The following is a 10,813-nucleotide window of genomic DNA, read 5'->3' on the forward strand; positions in this document are numbered from 1 at the left end:
GAGCTCTCAAGGGACTTCATCATTTTGCTAAAGTCCTGGGAGCTGGGAGGGACCAAAGGGATCACATCCATGTAGGGATGCTGCAACATCAGAGGGTAACAAGCCAACTGAGCTGTCTTCTGCCTGCCCTTCCCTCCCAGGGCACAACTGGCTGGCTAGATACTCCTTCAGCTCTTGGGAAAAGGGGAAACAGAGGCATGGAGCAGTGGGTACACAGCTCTGGCACCATCTTTGTGGCCTTGCCAAGCTGCACTATGGCAAAGCTTTGCCATAGTCTCTGGCAACCTGGTAAGCAACAAGCCCTGGAGCCACCACCCTGCCCCATGGAACACAGCTCTGGCCATGCTGTGTCACTCATGCTTGGTTGCCTGAGGGACCAGCTGGCTCCCCTGCCCCATGGCTGGCCCAGGTCATGCAAAGCACCTTTGGGATTTTGCTGTCTTCCCGACTGAGAAGGCTCCTGGCAGCAGCCCACCACAGGGAACTGTATTTCTCATCTGCTTTCTTGGTTCTGGCAGTCCCTCGGGAGCAGGCTCCATCCCTCACAAGCTGGGTTTCTCCAGCAAATGTGGCCTTACGCAGGGTCTCCAGGCATTGGGGCTGGCGTGGGTACAGCCCCTTTTTCAGCCTAGGCATCTCCTCCAGGCAGATCCTGGAGGAGCATGTAGATGGGCAGAGCCAAGAAATTGTCTCTCAGAGCCATGCTGAGGAGACCCGCTGCACATCCTCTGCCCTGCTTCTACCTGACCACATGGGGCCTGAGTGGGCAGGGAGGGCCTGGCTTGCTGGGCTTCTTGAGGGTACCTCACCACCAGGCACAGAGGGATGAGCAGCCCAATGTGTGATGTCTTGCACCAAAAACCCCAAGCCAGTTGTCCCAGCACTGCACCCTGCCCCTTTCCCAGAGTTCCAGGGGGTCTAGCATGTCCTTCGGGGCTGGAGAAACACTTCTGTGGAGTGCCTGGGAGGAATGTGGGCACGAAGGGCATCGGCAGGCACCACAGATGGCTCTCAGTGCAAAATTACTGGATGGAGCAAAGGCAGGGAGGTTTCTTGCACTGTGGGACTATTCAATATCAGAGTTCCCCAGGCCTGACTTCCTCTTCTTCTACCTCCACATCCCAAGTGGGTGGATAGTGAGGATATTTGTGTGTGACTGCACAGTGGGTCCATCAGGCTGGAGGGTACCCTGGGAGTCCTGCCCATACTCCTTGTGCCTGCAGAAGCCATCAGGTTAGCCAGGCCATGCTGGCTGGATGTGTTGGACCCAGCATACACATATACACTCATGGCTGGGATTTCCAAAGCCCTGTCCAACACCACAGGATTTCCAAGGGCAGACAGCACATTGTGTCCAAGATTCAGGATAATGCAACTTACTCCGGAGGAAAATGCTTTATTAATTTTAAAATGCTTTATTAATTAATATTTATTAATCAAAGCAGATTAAAAAAAAAACCACCCGTGGATTAATATATGAGATATACATAACAAAGAAAATGGGAAGTATGTCACAGGACTGTGGTTTGAGTCAGTTGTCTCCAGTAAACATGATGCACAGGAGGTCTTGGTGGGCAGTTCCTGCAGGAGGTTGGGGATCGCTGTCATGGGCGGCACTTGCTGCAAGAGGAAGGGGCTTGGGGAAGGGGGACCAGAGCCCCAAGGCAGTCGTGTGGGGCTGGGCAGTGCTGGTGCTTTAGAAGCAGTCACTTCGCAGAGGCTGTGGCAGGTCTGACTCACTTATCTGGAGATTGAGCTCTGTTGAGCTGAGGGTCATGGATGGATTGTGTGGCTGGTTCCCCTCGTACATGGTGTACTCGTGACGCTGCTGCTGGAGGTGCCAGAGGACGTTTCTGGATAAGAAGTGAGTCTCTGCTTCGCCCGACTCTGGAACAGAAGACAGACAAAACCCACCTTCAATGGTTTGACCCGAGGCAGGGGTCTGGGCAGGGAGCAGAGCAGAGTCTCTGGGAGATGCCCCAAAGTATGCAAGATTTCTGAGAAGTCAAAATAACTGTTCTTACTTCCCCCTTTGAGCATGCCGGAAGAAAGAAAATAAAACACAAAGTGCAGGAAGGAAAGTAAAATACAGGCAGTATGTGCTGGTTTCCCAGTAGTGCTTGTGATGGAAACTACCTCGCTGGATAGAAATGCTTCTCCCGATCAGGGAGAGTGCTGAATTTCCTCTGAAAAACAATGAGATTCATTTCAGCAAAAAGCAGCAAGCTGTTTTCAAGCCCTGCTGCTCTGGCAGAGGTGGGAAGAAGGGAAATTAAAAGGAAGAAGGGATACCCTCACTCCTCATCCCCTGTCAGGAGGAATGCCACTGAACCAGCACACACCCCAACACCCATCCCAATGCTGGGGAGGGCTTGACAGCCGCAGTCATTTCTCCCAGGAACATCAGCAGTGAAGGGGGCTGCTTCTTCCCCTGGAAGCCCACTGTTATATTTAATCATTGAGGGAGTGTTCTTGCTCCCCCAGTGGAAGACTGCTTCTTCCAGGTGCCTCTGGGGACTTCAACAAGGACTAGCTCTGCCAGCATCCTCCCCATTCCTCTGAGACCCACAGCAAGAAGTTCTTCTGTGTCAGGAAGCAGCCCCTTTCTCCCACTGCGGCATGGACATCCATGCCCGTGTGAGTGGGGATATCAGCCAAGCACTACATGGAACCTGCCTAGTTCCCCTTTTTTGCCCTGATCTGAGGTCACTCAAGGGGCTGGGGGAGCACAGCCACCATGCTGGGCACCCCTACCCTCTTCCCGTCCTCACTCACCCTCATATGGAATGAGCCGGTAGGTACCCGCACACTCCTTGGAGCCTTTCAGGATCTCCTCCAATGACCTGTAGAAAAGCTTGGCCTGTTCCAGGCGGTCCTCTCGGCTGAAGGCAGCACACTCATCCTGGGACATGGCATAGAGGGACTGCAGTGGTGTGGCATACTCCACTGCACAGTGCCAGACCTGCAGGGATGGAAGAAAAAGACATAGGGGCAGGAGGACCAAGCGCCTGGGAAAGGGCTGCTGGACGACCCTGGTGCTGGGCAGAGCCCTTGAGACCCCTTGGAAGCTCCATGGTCTGCCCTGCACTGGTGCTGTGTGCTGGACCCCCAGGACAGGGACACTGGTTCTGGCCTGAATGTCCTCCTGCCCTGTGTTGAGTGGGAAACAGCAACTGGCCTGGCAGAGTACTGGCCTGGGGTATGGCTGTGCCCCATGCGGCAGGTGGGCTCAGGAAGCTGCCTTCCTCCCACGGGGCCCCAGGGTGCCACAGCCTGGGAAGTGATTTTCTCTATGGAGTTTAGTCCTCTGTGGAGATGCCCCTTGCCAATGTCTGATTACACCTTCTTGGTGGCTTTTCTGCTAGAGAAGGGGAAGTCTGAGCATCCTGACGGAGAGTAGGAGAACAGAGAAGAGGATAAATGCTGGCAAGATGAATGCATAGCTAGAAGGAGGCTGATCAAACAAATGAGGAGAGATTTGTTAAGGCCATAAAAATTTCAAGGAGGAGCAGGGTTACCAGTAAGTCTTATATTGGGCAAACTGGAAAGTTTAATCAAGTGCATTAGAAGGAAGAGGGACAGGATCCCTGGGTAAATGCAGAGTAGGCAGGAAGAGCTACCAGCCTTGGAGGGCAGTCGCCACGGTGACCCAGAGCAGGTGCCAAGGATGGGAGCTAGCATTGCTGTCATGCATGTGTTCACCAGCAACTGGGCAGCAAGCTGAGGGACAGATTTTACTGACAACACACAGTGGGTCAGGACAGGTCCAAGCTGCAGAGCTGCTGGAGCTCACTTGGTGCCGAGTGACTCAGCAGGAGACTGGCAGATGAAACACAGCATCAGTGCATGCCTTGTAGCAGGAAAAACCTGATGCTGACTGTACTTCCCCAGGAGCAGGGCCAGGAAAGAGGTTCTGGAGTCCCTGCAGGCAGGGCTTTAAAAGCAGCAGCTCAGTGCTCAGCCACCATCAAAAGGCAAATTAGGGAGACCCGGGTGAGAAGCATGGCTCTGCTGATGCCTCCATTACATGGCCATGTCAGCAGGACCAGTGTGTTCCCTCCTCCAAGGGTGCAGGGGCAGAGGCCCATCTGCCTGAAGATGTGGAAGGAGATGAATGCAACGTGAGATGGAGGGATTTAGGGCTCATCAGTGCTGGAAAGAGGTGACTGGGGGAAGGGGAGAGAGTCATATTATATAACAACTCACACAGACATTTTCAAGCACCTCTTCACAACAAAAAGCAATATTCATTCGTCCCATGGGAAGTGATGCTCTGGAACCCACATCTGCCTTTTTGTGCTCAGCTTTCTGCTGTTTTCCGGACTTAAATCAACTCCAGGAGGGGTTAAGTGAGCTCAACATCCCTGAAAGGGCTGAGCCTGGGAGGAGGGAGCCAGGAGGAAGGGGTGCAGATGGCTGTCACGAACAGGACCTCTCTATCTCACAGAAGTCTGCTGAAAGCTGGGAGTATGTAATAGGAGAGGGGACACTGTCCTGCCCTTATGGCCACTTCTGGGCTGGGATCTGAGGCCATGAAGACCTTTGGGCTGATGCATGCCGATGGCTCTCCCAGTGCTTCACTCAGTATACCTTGTTGTCTTCATCCGTGATTGTGTAGAGGCTGTGCTTGTAGACCCTTTTTTTAGTGCCAGCTCGGGTCAGGGTGATTTCAGTGAGATCTGCCAGGTACTGAATATTGCTGTCAGCTTTCTCCAGGTCATCATAGATGTCACAGGTCAGAGGGACCAAGATGTGTAGCTTCCAAGTCTCCCTGCATGCCAGCACATTGGGGTTGGCTCTGCTGAATTCCTCCATCGACTTTTTCACCCCTGGTGGAAGACAGCATTAGACAGAGGTGCCTGGCATGAGTACAGCTGCTTTCTACCTTGCTCCCCATTTCCCTGCTAACACTGTAAAAGTGGAAGGATTGTTATTAGAAGCTATTTCTATATGTAGGCATGATAATGCAGGGAAACAGCTACATACGTGGCAGGACTATTTTTAGGTACCCAACATAGTAAGACCAGGCAAGCCCATGAGCGACGTTCTGCTTGGACCTCTCAGACATCTCAGACACTTCCACTGCTGAGGGCTTCTGCAGAGGGAAGGAAAGACAAACCAGCGGTGATGAAAGCAGCCGCCTAGGCTCTTCTGCAACAGTCAGTTCTCTACAGGGATTGGAGAGCAGCCACCCTCTCCAAAGAGATCTGGAGAGTGAGCAACCCTGCTGCCCCCTTCCACCATCACACTGGGCAGCGGGGCAAGGGTCCTCAATGGCCCACACAGCCCCTGCAGATGAGGAAGCTGATGCTGGAGCAAGCCAGACACATTTCTGGCTGCATTGGGATTGTGTGTCCCAGTGCAACTTGTGCATCTGCCCAGTGCTTCCAGCATATGGGAGGAGACATTCCAGCACCTAATGGTGGGATTTCCAGGGCCACTGGTGGCCCCTGCTGGCTCTGTGTGTTCATTTAGGTGGAAATGGGTGTTGAAACCCCACAGGCACCTGACGGCTGCCCTCCCCAAATCACTTCTCTGGAGCCTGTGTGACCCCTCTCCCCTTCCAGCTCTACTGAGGTAAAGCAGAGCCCTCCCAATGCTGCAGAGGTATTTTTGCCACCCACAGCATGCCTGATAATTAACCCTTTGGACACCACACAGACTACCCTTTTCCCCCAAGCACGAGCTTGACTGACAGATTTAAAATTATCCCTGGTTTTTGTGTCAGCGGGGTGCTGGCTGCAGCAACACTGCTGCCAGTGCCCGGGGCGGCTGTGCTCATCACAAGGCAGCCTGGCCCTCCTGCTGGCATGCGTGGCAGTATGGGGCCGAGGAGATCAGCTCTTCGGGGCTGAGCTAATGAGAGCATGTCTGCCACTGCGGAGCTGCGTGCGGATGGGCTGTACGTGCAGGGACTGCGCAGAGCTGGGCCATGTGCCCCCCACAACCACTTGGGGCTGCTGCACTCCCCAGGATGGCTGGCCAGGCTAGAGGTGTTGGTGCCTTACATGGAGCCCCAGAGTGAGGATGAGGAGCTGGCAGAGGGTGGCCAGGCCGAGGTGGAAGTTGAGTGGCTGCCCATCTCCATCAAGAAGAGCCACATAGGCTAAGCCACAGGCGAGCAGCACAGGCCCATGCCAGCGCAGGGGGAAGCAGGCACTCAGCATCCTCCAGAAGCTGCCTTGGTGCCTGGGTGGGAGAGGGAGACAGGAGACAAGATGGTGGCTGCCTGCCCGCCATCCCCATCTGCAACCACAGGGCACTGGCCAGGGGATGCTTCCACCTTTCTGCCAGTGCTGCTGACCTAGAGCTGGAGCCAGGGAGCCCTGTGGGACCCTGCTCAGCACACCCTGGGTGCCCCCAGCCAGGAGAGGGCTTGGGTCTCTTGCAGCACCCATGGGTCTCAGAGGGGAGCAGATGTAATGTTGCCCTAGACTGCAAGGGGAGATTATCTCCAACAGCCCCATGCCCTCCGGCACTGGGCAGTAGGGGAAGGCTGCGGGCTGAGATCTGCTCCCCAGGTAAAGGGCACACTAGGGAGCTACCACAGAGAGGAGAGGGAGAGGTCCATAGACATACCGCTGAGCTGGGCAGGCAGGAGAAGGGAGAGGAGGAGGAGGAGGAGGAGGAGCTGAGAAAAACACAAGGCTGATGGAAAGCAGCATGTGCTGCCGGCACACAGCAGAGCATTGCCACAGAGGGCATGCATGGGGACAGAAAGAAGGAGGAGATCCCTCCTGACACCCAGAGGCTGCTCTTCCCTTGTCCCCAGGGTGGCCCAGGAGACAGCCTTGCCCATGCTGGCTCACCTGGATTGGAGGTGGAAGATCTCCTCTGCCAGGTAGCAGGTGCCCTTGAGCAGCACCCCGATCTGCAGGGCCACAATGTGGGAGGTGATTATGCGGGCGGTGGGCACAAGGGGCTCCCCGGTGAGGTACAGTGCTGCAGCACACAGAGCCAGAAGCAGGTACATGGCCCGCTGCGCTCGCCCTCCCCGGGCCTTGGGGATGAGCAAGGTGGTGGGGTGGCTCGGCTGCCACAATTCCTGAGACATCTGCAGCAGAGAGGGGGTGTTCAGCAGCAATTGTCCCCAGCTCCCACAGCAGTGCTGTGGGGAGTGGAGAAGGGGGACACACATGCACATCCAGCACTCACTGAGCACCCCAAAGCACGCAACAGCCATCCCTTCCTTTGCACGCTGCTGAAACACAGCCGCTTCTGGGGACGTTCCCTTGTGCGATGCACAAGCCACCTCAGGGCTGCCCCTTGTGCCCAGGTGGGCTCAGCAAGACAGAGCCTAGCTGGCCACCCCACTCTCAAATTGAGGCCAACCCTACGCCAGCCCTCCCTGCTCCACAGCCACGGGGCCATCACTCACTCCTCTTGCTGCACTCACCGGAGTAGTTACCAGCTGCAACACCGGATGCTGCCTGGGTTTCCTGCACTGCAGTTAATGTGCTCTGTGCTCCAGCCTGCACAGCCACAGCTCTTTTTGGAGGCTGCTGCTGCAGACAGAGACCCAGAGCCCTTGCACCATACAGGCTTCTGGTACCACGGGTGGAGCTGCACAGTTCCCAGCACGGAGAAAAATGAAAATGAAAGCAGCTATTGTGGCTGCAGGCAGCTTGCAGAAAGCACCAGAGCCCTCCCATGCAGGGCACCTATGAGGTCTTGCAGCCTGCAGGAAAGTCAGGCACTGGGGAGTGCTGGGTGGATGTGGCAGGTTTCAACATAGATGAGCTTACACCTCTGGAAAGCCCCAAAGTATGGGTCAGGTCATAGTGGGGCTAAGCTGAGCTGGAATGAGGAAGGAAACAGAATTTATTGAGATTTAATCTATTAAGTGCAGCAGATTTCAAAGATTGAATCTATTACGTGCAGCAAGTCTCCAGGGGCGAAACAGAAGCAAATTCCTTCTAGCAGAGAGGGTGACTCACAGCACCCTGGATCCCCCCACCCCACGCAGCTCTGGGCGATGCTGGCTCAGGAGGCAGTGCCCACGGGCACTGGCAACACAGCAGGGGCTTCCTGCAGCCAGGCTCTTGCTGGCCAGTAAGGCCCTCAAGCTTCCCAGGTCCCTGGTCCTACTGACCACAGACCCAGAGCAGCTGAGGTACTCAAGGTCTTGTTTGACTCAGTTGTTATTGCTGAGGTTTGCCCTCAAGCCTCCCAGGTCCCTGGTCCTAGCAGCAGAGTCTGCAGCAGTGAGGCGTTACCCATCCTAGAGGAAGATTGACTTAGGGCACGCAAACACAAGTCCATAGGACTGGGTTGGATGCACTCAGGGATGCTGAGGCTGCTGCTTGATGCCATGGCAAGGTTCCTCTCTGAGCTCTTTGGAAGATCATAGCAATCGGGAGGTTCCTGATGAGTGGGAGAAGGCAAACATCACACACAACTTTGAGCAGGGTGAGAAAGCCATGGTGAACTACAGCCTGCCTAACATCACCTCTGTCCTTGGGAAGGTGATGGAACAAATCCTCCCAGCAATCACTGCCAAGCACCTGAAGGATGAGAAGGGAACAGCCAGCAGGGATTTACAAAGGGCACATTGTACCTGACCAACCTGAGTGCCTTATGAGATAACTGGCCGTGTGGATGAGGGGAGAACCTTCACTTCAGCAAAGCTTTCAGCATGGTCTCCCATGGCCTCTGTGTAGCCAAACGGGGTAGATACAGGCTGGGTAAGGGGGTGACCATCCAGAACGTGCTCTGGGTCCAATTGCTTTCTACCCAGAAATGCCTGTGGATGCAGGGAGGCTGCCAAGTGACCCTCACAGTCCCCACAGACCTGCAGGCACCTTGCCGGGGGTCTCCACACGCTGCAGCAGTCACACAGCACAAGGATCTTGATTCAGACGTGCCCACAGGTCACATTTAATTGAAGTGTTTGCAAACCCAGAGGGTGGGAGGAAGGAATAGATGCCCAGATAGACTGGCAGTGTGCTACTTGCACTTGTCTCAAGTATATTGGAGTCTGTTTCGGTGGTACCTTAGAAACCCCAGCAAACCTGCTTTACAGGGCATCTGACCTGTGTTCCTATCCTGGGGAGGGCTTGTGGATATAGCCAATGTGTTGTTTGCCTCTTCAACACAAAGGCTTGCTAAAACATCAAGCAAATCACTTCCTTCTCATGCACTGGGTTGTCCCTGGCAGCTGGGCTTCATTGACCAGCTCCGGCTGGCTCTTGTGGTGCATGAAAAAACCCAGCAAGCGACCACCCCAGACCAGTGCCATGGTATTTCCAACCAGGCTAGTACTGACACCTCTGTTTGACATTTAGTTGGGCAAAGAAATCAACGCTCTGTAAAGCAATCGATAGAACGCACCTACCACTGACATCAGTATTTTCTCACCCTAGAAGTTTTTAAACCACTAGTGTGACAGGCATCATAAAACCCTCATGCACCATGTGCCATGGCCTTTTACTAACCACAGAGCAGCATGAGCAGCTGGTGCTTACTTATGTGATTTTCATCTGTGGCACAGATGGATGCACGGGGCATCCTCACCTTCCCCACGCCCCATGTCTTGGGCCACATTCTGTCTTGGGCAGTGTCCCACCAATGCATCTGTGGGATGCTCCTGATGCAGACAAATCACAGCACAACCACCTCATTATGTTATTGGAGATGTCCATGGTCACCTGCTGGATAACTGACTCATCAGCACCAAACTAGTTAGCACCAACCTCCCACCCCAGCCTGTGCTTGCTGGTTTCCACACTGCTGCTGTGCTGCTGTAAGTGGAGATGGGTCAGGGCCAGGGCAGCTCTGCAGCTGGCTGTTACCTGGGTGCCTGTTCTCAGCCTCTGCAGCCTGCTCTGCCTCAACCTTCTGGGGACCCGAAGGACCCTACAACATCCCTCTGAGCAGCTGCTCTATTTGTATACACCTGGGCAGAGATTTGGGAGCTTGTGGTCTGAACTGACTGTCCAAACCATCTATTCTTTAATCACTGTCCAAATGCAGGAAGAACTAAGCTGTCTGCTGAGCCAGCAAAGGTGCTTGCAAAGGGAGGGAATCATAGAATTATATGAATCATAGAATACCAGCTTGGAAGGGACCTCAAAGATCATCTGGTCCAACCTTTCTTGGCAAAAGCACAGTCTAGATAAGATGGCCCAGCACCCTGTCCAGCCAAATCTTAAAAGTGTCCGGTGTTGGGGAATCCACCACTTCCCTGGGAAGACTATTCCAATGGCTGATTGTTCTCACTGTGAAAAATTTTTCTCCTGTGTCCAGTCAGAATCTCTCCAGGATTAACTTGTACCCATTACCCCTCGTCTTTTCCATGTGACTCCTTGTAAAAAGGGAGTCTCCATCTTCTTTGCAGCCACCCTTTAAATACTGGAACATGGTGATAAGGTCTCCCCTAAGCCTTCTTTTCTCAAGGCTGAACAAAACCAGTTCACTCAGCCTTTCCTCATATGGCAGGCTTCCCAGTCCATTGATCATCTTTGTGGCCCTTCTCTGGACCCTCTCCAGCCTGTCCACATCTTTTTTGTATAGCAGGGACCAAAACTGAACACAGTATTCCAGGTGTGGCCTGACAAGTGATAAGTAGAGTGGGATAATGACCTCTCTGCTGGTGATGCACTTGTTGATGCAACCCAGCATCCTGTTGGCTTTCTTTGCCGCAGCAGCACACTGTTCACTCACATTGAGCTTGTTGACCACCAGGACCCCCAGGTCCCTTTCCACAGAGCTGCTCCCCGGTCAGGTAGATCCCAGCCTGTGCTGCACTCCTGGATTGTTTTCCCAGGTGCAAGACCTTACATTTGTCTTTGTTGAACTTCATAAGGTTCCTGTT

The 10,813-nt window shown here is 54.1% G+C and overlaps 1 protein-coding gene across 1 annotated transcript; it reads right to left on the reverse strand.

Annotated features, from left to right (window-relative positions):
- Positions 1–1,696: 1,696 nt before the first annotated feature.
- Positions 1,697–7,054, reverse strand: STING1 (stimulator of interferon response cGAMP interactor 1). Its single transcript, XM_009481028.2, has 6 exons — positions 6,810–7,054; positions 6,009–6,189; positions 4,987–5,095; positions 4,591–4,829; positions 2,776–2,962; positions 1,697–1,887 (listed from the first exon to the last, which is right to left on the reverse strand). Exons 1-6 carry the CDS (start codon positions 7,052–7,054, stop codon positions 1,697–1,699), a joined length of 1,152 nt encoding a protein of 383 aa, XP_009479303.2.
- Between the last annotated feature and the right edge of the window lie 3,759 nt (positions 7,055–10,813).

This window comes from Pelecanus crispus, chromosome 8 (assembly GCF_030463565.1).
Source record: "Pelecanus crispus isolate bPelCri1 chromosome 8, bPelCri1.pri, whole genome shotgun sequence".
Lineage (NCBI taxonomy): Eukaryota > Metazoa > Chordata > Aves > Pelecaniformes > Pelecanidae > Pelecanus > Pelecanus crispus.

Bases quoted from the DNA above. Each gene is read 5' to 3' on its own strand.
- STING1 (XM_009481028.2), bottom strand. From the start codon at position 7,054: ATGTCTCAGGAATTGTGGCAGCCGAGCCACCCCACCACCTTGCTCATC. The intron at 4,830-4,986 runs GTATGTAGCTGT...GTCTTCCACCAG, and splicing joins CCTAAAAATAGTCCTGCCAC to GGGTGAAAAAGTCGATGGAG. The intron at 1,888-2,775 runs GTGAGTGAGGAC...CTTCTGTTCCAG, and splicing joins CCGGCTCATTCCATATGAGG to AGTCGGGCGAAGCAGAGACT.